General features: G+C 39.0%; 1 protein-coding gene across 6 annotated transcripts in view; it reads right to left on the bottom strand.

Moving 5' to 3' along the window:
- Positions 1 to 392: 392 nt before the first annotated feature.
- The window catches only part of NETO2 (neuropilin and tolloid like 2), a 36,333-nt gene continuing 17,513 nt past the window's right edge, over positions 393 to 19,212 (bottom strand). For 2 of the 6 annotated variants that reach the window (XM_084813048.1, XM_084813049.1), the window contains exons 2-9: positions 15,042 to 15,098; positions 13,784 to 13,924; positions 12,051 to 12,299; positions 11,430 to 11,474; positions 11,209 to 11,336; positions 7,984 to 8,212; positions 6,391 to 6,504; positions 393 to 3,356 (exon numbers count right to left, since the gene is read on the bottom strand). In XM_084813048.1, coding sequence (XP_084669174.1) covers positions 2,776 to 3,356; positions 6,391 to 6,504; positions 7,984 to 8,212; positions 11,209 to 11,336; positions 11,430 to 11,474; positions 12,051 to 12,299; positions 13,784 to 13,924; positions 15,042 to 15,098 — 1,544 coding nt within the window. In that variant the 3' untranslated portion in view covers positions 393 to 2,775. Of the gene's footprint in view, positions 3,357 to 6,390; positions 6,505 to 7,983; positions 8,213 to 11,208; positions 11,337 to 11,429; positions 11,475 to 12,050; positions 12,300 to 13,783; positions 13,925 to 15,041; positions 15,188 to 19,212 lie in introns of those variants that run through there. The other 4 variants (XM_084813050.1, XM_084813051.1, XM_084813046.1 and 1 more) reach the window with 3 other exon arrangements.

The following is a 19,212-nucleotide window of genomic DNA, read 5'->3' as shown; positions in this document are numbered from 1 at the left end:
ATGATTTGGGAGCTATACTTCTATTAATGCAGCCCAAAATAACATTTTCCTTTTTACAGCCATATCACATTGTTGGCTCATATTCAGCTTGTGATCGACAACAATTTCAAGATCCTTCTCGCTCGTAGTGTTGTTGAGCCAAGTATCCCCCATCTTAGAACTGTGCATTTGGTTTCTTTTTCCTAGGTGCAGAACTTGGCATTTATCCCTATTGAATTTCAATCTGCTGAAGGTGATGAACAGCTTTGCTGGGCAGGTATTGAACAATGCTGTTTTCAGAACCATATTATTCTACATGGTAACTGTGACTATGTTTTATCTACAAACCAAAATAGAAATATTTTGTCACTCTTCTTTTCTGGAAAAATAGAATAGCTTAATTCCCCCAACTAAAGTTTGTTTGTGCTTTGTTTAATGCAGTTTCCTGGGTTTTTTAAATCTAGGATTTCCCTGTAGACTTAAAATCCAAGTATTTGAAATGTAACCTTCTACCAGTTACATGGCAGTCTGCAATTAATACAACAAATAATTTGTAAGTGTCTTTTATGTACATTTCTTAATACAGGGTATTGCCCATTGGCTCAGAGTTGTAAGGTCACATTTAGTGAAAAACAGACATGTAAACAAACCAAGCTTAAGAAACCTGTGAATTTAAGAAAGGCTAAAAATGGTAAAGAAGCCAGGTGTTCTTCACAAGTAGCAACACTGCAGTTCATAGCTGTTAACATGCACACTGATAATCAGCTTGCTGCACAGGGGCTTGAGTGGTATTCTACACATGTCACACAGCATTGAGTTATATCAAAGTTTAAGAAAAACTGGAGAGTTTCTTTATAAATTGTCTGATTGTAAAGATATGGAGGCCACACCTGTAGAATTAAGAAAATATTACAAAATATGAAATAAGTCTTATTTCTTCAGTTTGTGCTGCAAACACCTTCCTCAGAGGCAGAAGAAAGACTAGCTCTAGAGAATTGGGAGGTGGCTCCTAGTCCAGCCCCTGGCTGAGTATTTTTGCAAAGGACCTGCTTCCTAGTGGACAGAGTAGAGTAGGAGTAGAGTAGAAGACCCAGTGTCTAAATTCTTGGGAGGCAACAAGTAGAGAGAATTGACTTGTCTCATGTTACAGTATCTACAGAATATCATCTGGGCTTTGATAACTTGGATTAACCTTTACTTGTTGGAAGAGAGCCTGATGAGTGATAACCAGTCTCATGTTAACACTTTTTGTCCCAGGATGATATTCAGACTTCCCTGTTCCCCACAGCATTGGAGAATCTCCAATTCCCAGGCCTTTTCTACTCTGCCATGGTGCTGCTACAGGTGTGGATCTGATTTCAGAAAAATCATAGGGCCTATGACATAGGCAGTGAATGCCCCTTCCAACAAAAAGTGAAAAGGGTACCAATACCCTGCCAAGAAAAAAAAATACCAGGAAAGCCTTACAAAGGTATATCAAACATTGGTGATACAAACTAGGTTGTAAGTAGGCATTTCACACAATCTGTCATGAATTTAATAGCATTCATGTAATACACATCATTAAAAAAAAAAGTTGGCCTTGGGCTCAGTTGTGCTCCGCCATCCATAGCAATATGAATTTCTGCAACACAGGAAAAATTGCACTTCTCAACAACCTATATTACCAGGGGAAAGCATAAGGTATTGATTCCAACAGTGATGCTTGAGGGAAGAATGTTAAGACTGCTGTAGGACAACTACCAATAATGCAGCAACTCTTTTGAAAGACATGGACCAGTATTTTCTCACAGTGCCTGCAACAATAATGTTTTGCACCATGTAAAATATGGCAGAAATCGCCTACCAGCGGTTTAAAAAATCCCTGATGTATTGCTGCAAGAAGAAAATACAAGTCATGATCTAAACACTGAAACACACTTTGATAACTACAAAACAACTGCTGAGGTGCCGTTTGACTTGTGCTTAGCACAATGCGCTGTCAATGCATGACATGGAGTAATGCAGAGGAACAAAGCAGATTCAGCATGTTAATGCTGACATTACCCATGAAGTTTGTTTGGCAAATGTGAGATTCCCAGATGAAATAAAAAGTTCAAAAAGGCAAGAAAACCATTTTGCTTGTTTTCCCCCACAAAACTTGGAGACCCTGAATATTTGTGCTAGTATAATGTCCTTACAACACTGGCTCACTGTCACCAGCACAAACAGCCAATATACCACTTATTTGCTGGCATAGAAAACCTTAGGGCTGGGCTATAAGGAGTCAGTAATTGAAAAGGCAGCAGTATAAAAATTAGTCAAGATGAACCAGATGGTTGCAATGTAACTCTTAATTGGCACTTATCACAGTAACTCTAGCTACAATTTGACAAATATGATAAATGGGTTCCATGTTAAAACTATGTGGTGTTGTACTCACTTAATGAATTAAGTTTCTGACTCAAAAACCAGGTACCTGAAGGAGGGAAAACTAAATGAAGCAAGATAGAGCATATTATACAGTCAGTGGCCAGGCTGTTTTTTATATATATATATATTTTAAAATGTCAAGTAGTTGAAGCCCCATGCAAAACCTACACTTTCGGTTTTCAACCAGATGGGCAGTTCAAGGGGAAAAATTATTTATGAAGAGCTTCCCTTCAGGGGAAAAATTAATTAAACAAGCTTTAAAAAAGTATGAATACTTATGTCTCCATCAAATTTCTTATGTTACATTTTTATACACACACACACACACACACACAAATCGTATACATTATATTTACACACACCCATTTCACCTTTAAAAGGAGATTAAAAGTCAATTGATAATGAGCCCTGAGCAGCATCCTCACGACCCCTCACATAGATTTCACAAGGAATCTCTTCCATCACCCTGTCTTCTATCACCTGTTCTGGGCACTCATGAGCCTGTTTGAAAGTATAGCTACTTTTTTTGAAGGTGCTATTAAAGGTCTTCATTGGCTGAGGCTGTGCAAAATCATTGCGGAAAGGAAGTTCCATTGAACTGAGGTTGGTCCTGCTTTGCTTTACAGTTGCAGCTTGGGAGCCACAGTGATGATCATGAATGCACCTTGAAGCTGTTGAGGAGCGCCTCATTTTCTGGTAGTTTTCAAGTTCTTCAGACAAGTCGGCTAAGTCAGCGGAAATCTCTTTGTCTCTCAGTGAGAAGAGCTCATAATGAGGAGGATCAAAAACCTCCTGGAAGCCAGTCTTATTGAAAGTAGTTTTGCAAGCCATCACCTTCTTACGAGGCTGCTTAACCTGCACCAGGATTGAAATGATGAGAAGAACCAAAACAATCCCTGAAGTAATTCCAATTATTGTTCCATGAGTTTTGGTGATTTGTTCAAATAATCCGGTTTTCTTCTTTTCTAAACAAGGACAAAAAGAAGCAAGCAATTTTAAGTCTGTCTGATAAAGTACTGCTAGATTAATTTAAGCAATATCTGAAACATTTTAAAGGAGGGATGGGGTACGTCTTTCAGCCGAAGTGCCAATTCAATTTTGGAATAGCTCTTAGGGGCTACATTCCAGTGCTGGGTGGAGGCAAAGATAAAAGGGTTGGGGGCCCAAACCCCATGTAATACCAAAAGGACCTGCATATTTTAGCTTAAAGCTCTTATTGCTAGTCACTAAGCCTTAGGAGAAGCATTTCAGCCTTTTAGAATGGGGAAAACTGCAAAAGCTGGAAAACCACCAAGATTGGCAATCAGGGGAAAGGGTGTGTGGCCATCTGGGGAACCCTGGAGGGCCAGGCTGAGATCCTGTGAAGACTAGATTTGGCCTGCCAACCTGAAATTCCCCACCCCCCTTTTTAAAAGAAGTGTAAAACTCTCTCTCAAAATCCTCCAAAATAAAAAGCCCAGCAGTTTGAAGACCAAATTCCATTAACAGGGGATTTCTCTATGTAATTAAATGAAAATTTGAGCTTGTATATCATTGGTGGTTGAATATGCTGTGAACTTCAGTGGAGGGAGAAAGAGACTCTCCATGACAGCCATCACAGGAGTCCTGCTTCTCATCTAGGAACTTTAGAAGGACGACGTCTTATACAAACATCATATTTCTAGGTAAGTCATATTTCCATCTTACAGCAACATTCTACTACTTTGCAAGCATCTGCAGATTGCAGAAATACAAGGAAACAGTTTATTCACTGGAGGCAAGAGAAACTAGACCTGAAGAAGAACTAGATATGTAGCTACGGAGACTACACTTGGCTCAATCACTGTATTACTTTGGTGGTTTCAAAGGATTCTCCAAAACAGATCAAACTATGATCTTTCTAAACAGCAGACAAACTCACTATAGGAGCATCGTAAGTAGACCGCTGTGGTGTAACCTTTTCCCACAAGAAAATCAGTATACTGGTTTAATTGAAGGACTGTCTTCGAATTTTCACGAAAGGCATTGTTTCATGGCACCAATGGAAAGATTTGAACTGGATTTCAACAGGGAATGCAACCAGGCACAAAATATCCAGATATTATTTGCTAGAGGAAGTTTGATTAAAAAACATAGTTTCTCAGAGTTTAAGCATTTTCTGTTTTTAAACACTCATCGATATACATTCCATTCTACATAAACCTTAGTCAAATCATGGCTAGTAAAGGTAACAGATGTACTGTCTGTCGTCTGCATTAGTTCAAATAAAGCCACACAGTATATCTTCTGTTTCTGCTAAGGCGGACACAGTTTAGATGCCTTTGCAAGTGACACAAATACTGTATTTTCTTCCTAGACATGTCCCTATTTAAACCTGTAAATATGGCTCCGTGTGATAAACACACATTTAAAATTTGATGGGCAGTACATAATTTCTCTTTTGAAATGATAACATACAAAATGTAGGTTGAAAGGGACATTCTGAACAGGTATTAGAAAACTACAATATATACATTTGCTGAAGGCCCATGTATACTGAATCGCTACAAGTAACTCCCAGACTTACAGATCTCTTTGGATGAGTGACTCGAATCTTTACGTATGGATGTGACTAATGTGAGAACCCCTATGTGTTTAAAATATAACTATGAGAAGCGGTCCTCTCTCTTTGGTATGTAATTTCTAGGGCTATATCATTTAACGAATTACTTGGTTAAATTAGTAGTTCCAAAATTGTGAGGTGCCCTCATGCCTGGAGAGAGCCCAACAGAGACAGAGAGAGAGAGATCCTGCAGCAGAGAGAGAGCCAGAGACCATCTTCTCCCAAAACACATTTAAGATACCTACTGCTAAAAATGTGATGTTATCCATGGAAGCTGCAGAGAGTCAGGGAACACATCAGAGCTTCTGGTCACAGCAGATTCTCTCTCCCCTGCCCCCTTCCCTAGCTGGCTTTAACAAGAACTTGAAGACAGCCTATTCTAGTCCTCTTTAATACCAGTGTTGGATTAGTTCCCCCATCCACATATCTACACACACCAGACACACACACACACAGTGGGCTGCACACACATGACTACTGGTTTTGGGAGGAGATGCGCCACACCTCAGGCAATGAAAGTTACAGTGCATGACAAGAGATTTGAGCGCTTCATATGAAAGCACACAAGATGGCACTAGTCGATTACAACAACTTTCTATATTTAGCGACTTACAGGAAAAATAAACGCAAGCGTTGAAAGAAAAGGGCATTGTTCTGGGTGGCACGAGGTATGAGTACGGATAAAACAGGACGTTCAGAAGGAAAATAGAGAAATTATTTCTTGGATATTGAAGATACTAGTCTGTTCACATCTACAGCTAAAATATGAATGGTAATTTACTTCAGTATCTCCCAGAAGCTAGGAAGATGGGTACATAGTTTTTGTGCCTGTATGTACTGATGCTAAAACAGGTTTCTAAACGGAAGGAATATAGGAAATACACACAGATTCATCAGAATTGTTGCCTAGATAATTAGCTTTGGTAAAAGACCATTCTGACTAAGGGTGATTAATGTTAGTGAGACAGAGATTCTGTTGGAGAAAGCTCATTAAAATCATCTAGACTTGGTTTGCAACTGATCTATTTTTGTTAAGCTATAACACAAGAAACCAAGATATCATAACTAGAGAGGTACAGTGTAGCACAGTAAGTGCATTTGTATGGTTTTCTGACTCATACAAAGGAGCTTCAAGGTGAAGAAACAAACAGCAATTGGTAGTTGTTTCTCAGGTGGCAAATTAAGAAACTAGATATATAAAACAGGCCAGAATTCTTCTACAAGTTTAACCTGTGCTTTCCCTTATGAAATTTAGGTAGGTAGATCTCTCAATTACAGAGGGAGAAATATTGTTTTGCTTATAGTCTTTGGCCCTTAGAGCCTTGCCAACAATTGCCCTTAGCTTGTTTAGAGGAAAACTAGAAGGTACAAACCAGACCGCTTGGCTCCCCAAGGTTTCAATGTGCTGCACTACTCACCTTTGCAGTGGTTTTCATCCCAAGGGTATGCACAGTTTTGAATGCCATTGCAGACTAAAGAATTATTGATACACATGTTGCTATGGCAAAAGTAAGTGCTGTCTGAGCAGGGAGCTATGAATGAGGAACCGAAAAGGGGGGAATAAAGAAAAAGAGTTACCCAAACTTGAACTGCTATTTGAAATATACTTTAGTCACTCTGTACTTCATTTAGAGTTTTAGGTAAGAAAACATCTGCATGCCACATGGTAAGTAGCACGTTCAGAATATTTCCACGGCTGTGGCAACTACTGTACAGCATCCATCTTACACACACTTTATATTTATTCAAAGTAGCAAACGACTGCTGAATTTTTTTCTGCTATGCTGATTGGGTTGCACTCATTTCTGAGTGTAGTAAACAGAACAAAATGTTCTCTTTCCAAGCTAGTTAATTGCTTAAATAGTCAAAGCTCTTAGTTATAAACTATGTTCTTTAAAGGTGCAATCCTATGCAAACCTATCTAAAGACAGAAAAAAGACCTACAACTCCCAGCATTCCCTAGTAAACATGCACAGAATTGTGCACTAAATTATTACAATCTGTACCTTGTTAAATACTGTGATTTAAAATATAGTAATCTGATGATTAGGTCACCAACTTATCAGATAACTAATCCCATCTGTTTAATTATATTCCTTGTTATTTGCCAACTGTCCTTAACTATTGGTCTTTATTTGAGAAAGACAGTGACACCAAGGTCTCAGCTTATTTGGAGAGAGTGCACAGATGAGTAGACATAGATCAAAATGGTTAATCATTTGAGAAAGTCATCCTAGTTTTAAAATGCCTGGTCAATTAAAAAAGAAACCCATTTTCCTTCTATACCCTGAAAGCCACATTAACTATTCAGCCTGCTATTCTGCCTCAAATAAAGCTACAGAACTTTCCAAATACAGAGGAAAGTAGCCTTACTCTGACAGGGGTGCAGAACCTCAGGCACGGGGGCTGCATCCAGCCCTCTGGGGATCCCTCCAGAAGGCCCCACCCCCTTTCCCCCAAACACCAATTGTTTGGTGGTTTCTTGACTTTTGTGCAGTTTTTTTCCCATTCTAAAATGTTGAAACACCTCTACTAAGACAGAGCTACAGATAGTAAAAGCTTTACACTAAAATATGCTAGTATTTTGGGTATGTGGACCCACCCACTTTTGCGCCCACCGAGCAGTGGAACGCAGCCCCTGAGAGCTTCTCCAAAATGGAATTCGGTTCTGCACCCCTGCACTAAGAGATCACATAGCGCCATAGAGGTGTAGTGGCTCTATAGCAAAGAAAGGCAATGTAAGCTACAACTGTATCTCACAATCTCCTCCATAATTTTTGATTGATGAATCTTGCAGCTGACAAATCTCCTGCTGCTCCCCACTCCCCTCAAAATCATGGCATGAGACTTTGTATGGTCTGGAGTTATATGCTAATCCACTCCTAATTTACAGCAAAAGCAGTGTATGTCCATAGTTGTTAGCTGATTCATGTACCTCAGAAAGAAGTTCAGAGTTATGTCTTACACAATTTTGCTATCTCTTCTAAAAGTATGCTTCACAGTATACTTACGATCCACAAATGATGTGAAGAGCATTCTGAACCTGCTTAATCTACTGCCTTCATCTGCCCACATCCGTACTACCCCAATTCCAGACTGTAGCATCACATCATTTGCCACTGTGCTGCAAAACTTTGCTTTCAAGTTTTCAATGGAACTGCTTCCATCATATACAGCCACGAAGTTTCTCTTGCATTCATTTGAATGTTCCATCTGGTAGTCTAGAAACCTCAAATAAATCTGTTTGGTATGGGAAAAGAAAGAATATATTTAAAAGAAGTGGGCTAACGTTTAAACTGCATTAAGCCAAAAATGCAAATGTTATTATTATTATTTATTACATTTATATCCTGCCTTTTTTCCTCTTTAAGAAACTCAAGGCGGCGTACATAATCCTCCTCCTCTCCATTTTGTCCTCACAACAACAACCCTGTGAGGTAGGTTAGGCTGAGAGTTTGTGTCAGGCCCAAAGTCATCCAGTGAGCTTCCATGGCCGAGTGGGGACTAGAACCCGGATCTCCCGACTCCCAGTCCAACACTCTTGCCACTACACCACACTGGCTCTCCATAATGGAAATGTTGCTTTCCATTAGAAAAAATGTAAAGTTTATAAACCTAATTCAGACAAAAGGGATAGATTGCTTGCTTGTAAAAGAGAGCTTCGGCTATTGGGCGGTATAGAAATAAATAAATAAATAAATAAATAAAACATTTATGTTCTAGGCATATATGAATATAAGACTGCAATTTCTAACCACCAACTCCTTACCCCTTCATTCTCTTAAGCCCAAAGTAAAAGTTAAAATAGTCACATATCCTAACCACAATTCTCTCCTTAAATATGGGCCATCTTCTTCCAGGACAAACAGAACAAATCTGTTTTCCACCACAAGGTAGAACTGAGGTCCCCTCTTGTAAAAAAGAAACAAGTCCTTACTGCTGGAACTTTCCCCCCCAGATTCTTTCTTAAACTGCAGAGCAATTTCTTTTCCCCAAAGAAGTTAAATCTGTATTGCCAAGGTGCTATAATTGAAGTAACAGAAATGGAACTTACATAATGCTTTTACTTGTTAAATAAGATTTTTAGTTCTAAATGTTCTCGCCTCCCTGACCTCCAAAATGATATTTTGATTAAAGGGGCAACTCAAAAATAGGTCAAGAGGAACTCTGTGGGTGGAAAGAGTACAAGCTCAACACTACAGAATTTCTAAAAAGATGCAAAGTTTCACTCACAGATGTGCATACATTCTCTCCTCCAAAAAGTTGTCATTATGTACAATTCATGCACTTCTATCTTGGCAGGAATATTCACAAATATTTGGCAATGAGTTCCCCATACAGGTCTTCACTTACAGTGTAAGTGGGCAGTGAGTTATCATTTAAATTCCACTTACAGTGTGCTTGACCAACCAGAGGCTCAGAGAAAGGTGATGTCAGTATAAAAATAAGTTTAGGGAGTGATTAAGTCTGGTTTGAACACAAAACCTAATAGCCTGCTAGCACATTCCCAAAAGCTAGAATTCACTCCAAAGAAAAGGTATCAATAATGCCAAGCTGTATTTAACAAGACAGATATGAGAGAAGAAAGAAAAAAATGGCTGGCTAAAGCAAACTCCTCATACCATAGGGCCCCCTTTCTTTGCCTCACTTCTGTACTGAAGCCTCTTCTTTTGTTTGTGCTTCTCCTCCCCCAAGGCATCTGGTCCAGCCCTTATAAGGCCATACAATCCATGGTCCTAAACCTTAGCAAGATAAGTCCGCTAACATTTAGAATTCTGACAAACTTGAATTCTAAAGGCACCATAAATAATCTAATCAAAGAACTACAATTTAGGAAGATAAATTAATATTCAATAAGTATGCAACTGAAGATAAGCCTTCCAGCAATATTCAATAACATTTCTAAATAAGCATCAGACATTTCAAAAATAAATGGATCAAAAGGGAGATAACTTGATTTCTTACTTTTGGTATGCAAACTAATGTCACTGTATTACTGTTCTTTATGTTCTACAACTCAAAAGTATACTGTTTGTATTCCCTTGCTCTCTACACTTAAATAGTTAAAACAAAAGCAGAGAATCTTTATTATGCTACCTCCTGGAAACAAATATATATTTTTGTTGATGGTATAGTCCTACATAGTTCTGAATTTTCTAAATTGTGAGCACTCAGTTACGTGAGGCACTCAGCATCTAGCCCTTTTCAAATCAATATTTTTGTTTCACTTCAGATTGGACATGTTACAGAATCTTAACCAAGAAAATAATTTATCATAAGCAGGTGTAGAAAAGATGCAGTATGTCATAAGAAAAATATGCCCAAATATGAATAAGTAAAGCCCCAGTAGACTGATTATCTCCTTAAACTGACATTATACAATGTCATGCAATTTCATAGAAGTGTAGACTATTCTGCAGCACACTCAGATAGTATCAATCTAGTCAATTGTCACACATGTCTGCAATAGGGACTTGAATTAGAAAACAAATTAAAACTTTAGAACAATTATCCTCCCAATCAAATTCCATGAGATGGTTCCTGTTAAATTCACTGGGATATCATTTATAAGAATCTCTGTTCCTGATATGAAAATGTAATAGGTGAATGCATTTTTCCCATTAGCATTTAATTTCAAAGATTATATTGTCTAACACTAGCTAGCAAAGTTAGCCTAGAGTTGTCTTGTCAGGCTTCGAAATAAAAGGTTAGATTTAAGATATATCAACAGTGTCCTTAGAAGTACATACCAGTAGTTTCCACTATACTGGGCAGCATATGCCTTAATCTGAGTAAGAGGTCTTGGGAACCAGCCCAAGCCCCCACGATGAATGGATTTTTCTAATCACAGAGCAGTACTTTTTTTTTTTGCACTTGGACCTTAGTTAAATATAAGGACTATCAACACTGAGGAGGAAAAAATCTTAAGGGAAGGACTCTTACTAAAATATTGATATGCCATCTTTTGGCTCCCTCAGAGAGATCCAGATATGGTCCTTACAGTTGTTTTTTTAATAACTAGCTGAATGATGCAGAGCAGGTCGCAAAAAGTAGCACTACTACTGTGCACCAGAAAGTCTACGAAACCAACATCTATCTTGATTTCTTACAACCACCAACAGGTAATGAATTTCAATGAATGAGACACCACATGCAAATCATTACTAATTACCAATCATTCCCAGCTACTAATGAGCTGAAAGCCCATTAAGCACTGAGTGATTCAGTGGACCCACCTTGGCATTTGGTGTAGCTTTAATTGTCCATATGCAGTCAACTGCTTGCCCAGCTTTTGTTTTCTCTTCTTGTTCTACCTGACTGGAACGCACTATCCCATCAGCTCCAGAGAGCTCAAATTGGCAATCTAGAGCGAGACAGACACAATGTGCTGTCAAACCAAAGATAAGAGTGATTTAAAATCTAATGAACAAAAGAGATTAGTACTGCAATACTAGACCTGGGATGGGATTTAAAATACCTCCTAGGTATGTGAAGTCAGGATCTGTAACAGAGGAGAAGAAAAAATGAATGATGGGGCCTAGGAAAGTTTAAGAGTCTCTTCAAGGTTTTAACAGAAAGGAAGACATTGCAGATACCAGAAAATAACAGTACACTAGCATAGTGAAGGGAGGACTGACAAGTCTCTTACTGCTCAATAACTGACTAGATCTCTGTAAAAATCAACAGTGGAGGTAGCTAATGCATGTAATGTACAACTCTGAACTTATGGGAGTGGGGGCGGTTATGTCCATAATTCCTATTTAAAAATAAAATCACTCCTAGACAAACCTGGTTAAGTTCAAGTCCTGTCACTTAGGATCCTGGTTTGAGATTTCTGCTTATGATATTGAAGCTAGATTACCGAGTTTACCTTACTGAAGTCAGGAGCACCACTATGGTGAAAGATAAACATGTGGCTCTACGATCTATATGCAGCCCTCAACAAGACAAGGAAAAGCAACTGTCAGCAGAATACAGTGGGTTGGTTCTGATTTGGAACACTTACCAATGAGTTAAACTTAATTCAGACAGAATCTCTGCTAGGCAAAGAAAGAAAAACTGGGATATTTATTTGTACCTGGTATAAATGAATACTTCGCTTTAAATCCCTGTCCTTCTAGCTCTTCATCTGAAGTAAACTTTATCCACATAAATCTCCCTGTTGATCTAATTAGGGTAGGACTTTTTGGACCACAGTAACGATCAATGAGTGGGGAGAAACCGAAAGGTCCATCTCGAACTTCCAGGTGATCAAATCGACATTCAAATGAAGGCTCTATGTAGTATGGTTCATCAAAGGTCAATTCTATTCTTTGGCGTGGGGCAGCTATGGCAAAATAAAAACAATCTAGATCAATATAACCTTCAGCAACTATGAATTCCTGGAAAGACATAACATTTTATAAGAACAGGTTTGGAGTTAATTACCACTGCAATACTGATTTGAATACAAATAGAGATCTTTGAGAACACCATAACCCCATACATGTCAACTCAGAAGTAAGTCCCATTTATGTCAATGGGGCTCACTTCCAGCCAGGTAAGTGGGTACAGAATTGCAGCCAAAATGTTTTACAGAACATGAACAAAACAACACATTTTTAGAGACACATGAGTGCCATAAGTTTGTTGCCCCTGGATTTGATTCAAAAGTTACAAAATTTCTCCTAATGTGCTATGATCATGTTTAAATACTTTTAAAAATTGTGGGTTTTTTTTTAAAACAGTACCTATTTTCACATTTATAACCCACCTTATAAGAATAAATTCGTCACAAGGCAGCTCAATAAAGCAATAAATATCTCTAATTCATAAAACAAAGTAGACAAGATAGAAATAACAGAAATAAACACAATATTTATGGCATTACTCTGACTAAAGTACAGTTTGTATTATGAGTTCAAGTCATTCTGGCTGAGACCAAAATTCATGATTGCTCCCCAAATATTCCTCCTCCAATGGCACCAATGGAAGCTTCCCTTGAAACACAGATGCCACCATCAGAGAGGCAATTTCTGTCAGGACCCCGGTAGAGAAAGAGTTAACCTTCCCCCCTTTCATCTCCCCAGGGTTCTAAGGTTGCTCAGGCTTCCTTCCAATGCTATTTACATAAATAAAAACATGTATGTTAATTGCATTCATGCAATTAATATTGTATCCAGTTTGGCCCAAAGAGTAAATTCAAGAATCCATCCCCATATGAATCCATACATAGAGCTCTTTGGCTTCTCTGTGCATATGTAGTGCACAACCTGTATCCATATGTTCCCTTCTTCTACCACTGTTACCCCATTCCCTATCCATTCACTGTATTGGAGGTAAAACAAAAGGTAACTGTTTATGCAGCCAACTGCACCACAAATATAAAACTAACCTTAGAAAAATGGTAAGATGAAAGGCAAGCACTTTGAAGTGAATGTAGATTCTTCGACTTTAATAGACTTTGGAGTGCCCAGTGAAGGGAACACAAATTTAGCATGGCCCAAGCAGATCCTAAAATTCCGGGGCCTTTTGGAACTACTGGAGATTTAAAGCTACCGGGGTATTCAGCTCTGTGTTTATGCTGTTAACACGAAAACACATATATACATTATATATTTGCTGTGATCTGGGTTAGTGAATTTCAGAATGTTTGGCTGTTGTTGTTGCATTGGAATTAAAGCCTGCATTCTTGGGCACATTGCCTGAAACAACTTGTCAGTCTCTCTCAAATGTAATTTATTTAGATAACACAAGTTTGTGTTTAAATGTTTAAACATTCATACTTTCAGCAATGGAGTACCCCCCAAAATGGAAAGAAAATGTTATTACCTTCTAAGATATAGACACACTCCTGGTTGGGTGGGTAGAGATTAGGGAAATTTGGTGAAGCAAAGTGGCCTCCATTGCTTGTTCGTACCCAGTCACTACACTGGGTAGATGCCATGCGGTTACCTCCAATATTCTGTCCAACTTATTGAAGAAAACACAAGAACACAGTTCATGGTCATTCCAGGAAATCTTCACAAATAATAATCTCCACAGAACAGTAAACCCTGTGGACTGACACTATTTATCTATCAAGCAAGAGGCAGATTTGTTGAAATGCATCCCTTTTCAATAAAGCTGTTTGTTTTTGGTGTAGTAAAAAAAATAGTCTCTGCAATGGTAAAAACCTGCAGTGAAAATTTGGGCAGAGTTACAAATGTGGATACCACTCTCCAATATAATTCCTAGCACACGATCGTGTGAGGAGTGATTTCTTGTAACACAGATACAGATACCAAGGTTTTGAAAAGGAGCAATGGGACAGCCTTTCAAATTCAGAGTCAGTTTCCTTCACCCCTACTGAAATATAGAAAGCTAGTTGGCATTAATTTTGAACTCTACAAGTGACTTTATTAAGTAATTTCACCTACTTTATTTTTATAGTCCTACATTTCTATTTAAAGCAGGCAAGAAGATAAAATACAGCATTTCTAAAACAATGGAGGGAGCATTCCTATGTCCCCTAGACAGTGCCTGGGGTACATAAAATATTTCAGTTTCCTGGATCCAAGCTCAGAGACAGGTCTCTGAGCCAGGAAACTGTGCTCCCTGCCCCCTCGCAGCCAGGATGGAGAGAACCGTGTTGGTTGCTCTGATGAGCTCGCAAGCGCAAGTTTGTAGGGGGCATTTCTGGGGGAGAAATGGGGGGGTCCCCAGTCCACTAGATAGAGCAAACCTTTAAAGGAAAAGTGCTCAAGTTACTCAAATCACTGCTCCTACAAGGCTAGGAAAATGATCCCATTAAAAGGGCTCGAAAATTGTCAAAGTCAAGACTCCATGCCAAGCCGACTCTTGGAGGAAACATCGCTGTTCAGAGGTGGCAGGTCAGCATATTGAAATGGTGGGTACTGCAGGTAGTGCCCATACTGAGACTTCTGTTTACTAGAAGATTCCTCAAAGATTTCTAAGATCTCAAGAAGTTACAGTCTGGTCTTCTGACATCTATACCTCTGCAGAAAATTGGCATTTTTGAATTTCAAACTTTAAATGTACAGACAACCAATTACAACACACTTTTCTCAGAGAACTTTTTGTACTGTACCTTGAGCCTTTTGAGCTACAGCAATCCCTTCCACTACCAGTACAGTTATCAAGAACACTGGTGAGAAAAAGACAGAACAAAAACATAAATGTATAAATAAGCAAAAATCACTGTGCTTTAACATCCATCTTGTTTGTCACTCTCAGCTTAACTTGCTCAAGGTCCATTGTTTAGAAGATAACACTTTGTAAAATCCCACAACTCATTCATAGCCATTTGTTTGAGAACGTTCATCATCACAACAACTTGGCTCTATTGCTATAAACTTAATTTTCATTCAAGTGTCAGATTTTACTATCTCACAATGGTCCTAGTGCTGTAAAACTCTTCTCGCTACCTTGCCAATATTTCAGTTAAGACCCCCTTCTGGGATAAAGTGGATAATTCAGAGATTATTTTTAAATTAGCAAATCATAATAATTCTGTACAGAAATAACACTTCATAATCAGCATCAATGAAAAAGGAGCGTTAAATAAATCCTTAATTTGTGGCAGTGCAAAGAAATCAAAAGACATCTTTCTGACCCCTATAATTGGTTTCAAAAATGAATAAATTATTAACACTTTTATTCAAATTATTCTGTATCCTCATAGTTCTAATCCAAATCAAATTGGTTAAGGGAGCAATCCTATGGCCGCTAGATAGCGGCTAGACGGCCATAGGATATCTGGTTTTCCGGGAACCGACTTTGGCGTGTGGGCTCTGAGGCCGGTTCCCAGAAAACCAACCTCCCCCCACTTCTGTGCTGCCATGGAGGCAGCGCGGAACAGCCCCGTGCTCTCAAGAGGAGTGCGGAGCGGCTGAAAAGGGGCATTCCCGGAGGGTGTTCCGGGGCGGGTGGAAATGCCTGTATGACACATCCAATGTGTCGTACAGAAACCTCCTCCCCTGCTCTGCCCTTCCGCAGCTAGACAGCCACAATTGGCTATCTAGCCGAAAATGCAGGGCAGGAGAAGCACCGAGGGAACGATCCCTTCCATGCTTCTCCTGCCCTGCATTGCATAGGTGGTAACCTCCAAGTTCAGAGGCGGCCCCCTATCTGAATAGGATTGCGCCCTAAGTTACTTAAATTTGACACCATCCAAAACCTCTGTAAGATTTCTATTTTTATTGGAATGTCTGATATTTTCCATCTTCTTGCAATCTATTGTTGGACTCAATACTGGCTGGGGCATGCTGGGAGTTGTAGGACTTTCTGTCTGAACATGTATGGGATTGTACCCTTAGCCATTAGATTTAAAACCAATTCTACATCATCTTCAGCTGTAACATCTTTCTCATATTCTAGCAACAAAACCAAAGATCCAAACCAATCCTGTATGCTGTAATTTTCTCTATTAATTTTCTATCTATTCAGTCCATTCTAACTTTAGGAAATGTCTACCAGCAATATATAAAATCCATATTTAAAATATGACATATACAAACACTCAAGTTAGAGTTATAGATTTTATTCCATCTTGCAAGTGTCAAGTACAATGTACAATTCCCTTCTTTCATATCCAGTGCCATGCAGTAGGATGTACTATGTCTCATACCTCAATACCACTTATTTTCCTCCATTATTACAGGATATAATTCCCATTTCCTTTTAAGCATCACAAGCCAACATCCTAAAGAACTGTTTGCCAGGAATGTCATCTTGCTTTGTCCTTTGATTGCTTATAACATTAACACATTAATTCACAATAATTTATCAGTTGCCTATCAATATTATCCTGTCTTTGTAATTGAAATTTAAATTAAATTTAAACATTTCTGAGACTGAACTCCTATGCACATTTACCTGGGAGTATGTCCCACTGAACATCATACATCGAATGATGCTGCAAGTTGTTGATACAGCTAAAACACTGGAGGATGGCTCATTCTATTACAAGCTTTTTTATATGACAATATATTTCCGTTACCACCACCACCACCCCCCCCGCGCGCGCGCACACACATGAAGTTATGCTCAAGTCTTTCCCAACATCAACATTCCTGGGGCACCAAATCTGTTAAAGTTAGCTTTATGGGTAATTACCAATAATTGGAAAATTGTCCACTCCTTCAAAGAAGCTTCCAGTACAGAGGGCAAAATTTATCAGAGAGGGTGCAACTTTGTCAGGTACCCATTTCACTCCTAAAAAAATTCAGAGTACTTTCCATTGACCATAATCTTTGCTTTGAAATTATAAATAAAAAGCACTACTGTTTGAAGCTGTTATGTAATTCACATTTCTGTTCAGTTCTATAAAGGAATTTCCATTCAAGTCTGTCAAAATGCTTTCTGAGAGTCTAAAAATAAAACTTTATTATTGTTATTTTTCACTATTGTACTTATTACATGCGCCATGTTTATCCAAAAAGATGCAACTCTGGTCCAGAAAAACATTAATGTATGAGTTTGATTGATTTGCAAGAACAGAAATTAAAATATTGTAAAAATATTTAAGAATCAACCTACACAGGTCTGGATTCACCAAATGTCTCCCCTCCTTATGAAGCATTAACTCTCCTCATTTCAAGTCTCTGGGAGAAGGTTTAGCCGCACAAGCCTTCTGCAGAAGACTGCAAACACAGGTGAAATAACTGTGGAGTTAAGTTTATAAAGCTTTGTCAGAAAACTGCAATGTATTATTTTTCAGCCTATGTGTAGCCTTCTAAGCTTTTGGTGGCTGAAGGTTCATATTTACTTAGGGCGCAATCCTATCTACATAGGTGGCCACCTCTGAACCTGGAGGCGACCGCCTATACAGAGAAGCACAGAGGGGATCATTCCCTCTGCACTTCTCCTGCCCTGCTTTTTCTGCTAGACAGCCAACTGTGGCTGTCTAGCCACAGGAGCACGGTGTGGGGAAGGAGGCTGCTGTACGACACACTGGATGTGTCGTATTGGCAGTTACGATCTCCCCACCCCGGAACGCCCCCAGCCATGCCCCTTTCTGGCCCCTCCGCGCTCCTCTTCCGAGCGTGGAGAATGGGGCTGTTTCGTGCTGCCTTGGAGGCAGTGAGGAAGTGGGGGGAGGTCAGTTTTCTGGGAACCGACCTCGGAGCATGGGCTGCGAGGTCAGTTCCTGGAAAGCAGCATATCCTATGGCCACTGTCTAGCTTCTGTCTAGTGGCCATAGGATTGCTCCATAAGTTACTATGAGCAGGAAATATTTTGGAAGATTTTTTGTGCTTGAGTTGGGCAATTGGAATGGGACAAGTTTTCATAAAATGTCCAGCAAGATCTCTTCTGTTATATATTGTAAGCTATTAATTTACAGTGAAATCTTATGTTATTCAGAAGTAAATCCCATTGACTTTAATGGGATTTACTCCCAGGTAAGTCTGTATAGGATGGCTGCTTCAGTCTTTTATCTTAGTGATTGTTTCTTGCCAATTGCTATGGCAACAACTTTGCTACCCAGTTCTATCTGAGCAAGACTGTTTACGTTCCACTTCCTTGATAAACTTTTATTCTGGTATTACTCTTCCTTTATGCACACAGTAGCTTACAATATATTTCTTTATAAAGGTTTTTATATGGGTCCCAAATTATTGGCAATGATATGCCTGCAGTAATATTGTCCTGGGGGAAGTTCTTTTTCCATCTTTATTAAATCTTCAAAAGGAAGATCTTGAAAGTAGTGTTTCTCCTTTTCCACCCCAGCCTAGAGACTGCCCCTCTGTCATTTCAAAGGCATGATCAGAAACACAGGCTCTACTTTACTTATTATTTGATCTGATACCTTCTTTGAGGTCAAGATATAATCAAGGTAAGAGTATGAATAGTGTGGCACTGAACAACATGTATAATCTCTACCAGCTTAATTTTCCTCTCTCTGAATTTTCCTCTCTCCTTGTTCCTGGGCTATTTTGTTGAAGAATTTCCAAAATCCATGTTACATAGGCTGTGCCCTTTTCATTAACCATCACCTCCAATCAAATCAAAAGACATCAAGTGTTAGAAGAGAAGCCCTCTATCAACACAGAATCACTATCTGTTACTAAATTCTGGGTCAGGTATGGGCAGCCACAGGCATAATACTAATTTGCCCCTTCTTATTTACAAAGATGGTGATTCACTGTATTACAGATTTCATAGTCCAGCTGCTAGCAACAGTATTCTCCTTTATCTGCAGGGCATAGCTGAAAGGCTTTCCGTGTTGTGGTAATTTAGAATGCTTCAAGCTGAAAAGT

Source organism: Heloderma suspectum, chromosome 8 (genome assembly GCF_057233095.1).
Source record: "Heloderma suspectum isolate Gila_16-S chromosome 8, 16-S_ref, whole genome shotgun sequence".
In the NCBI taxonomy this organism is placed as follows: domain Eukaryota; kingdom Metazoa; phylum Chordata; class Lepidosauria; order Squamata; family Helodermatidae; genus Heloderma; species Heloderma suspectum.
Note: the sequence above shows the minus strand (reverse complement) of the source record. Positions and strands in the feature narration are given on the sequence as shown.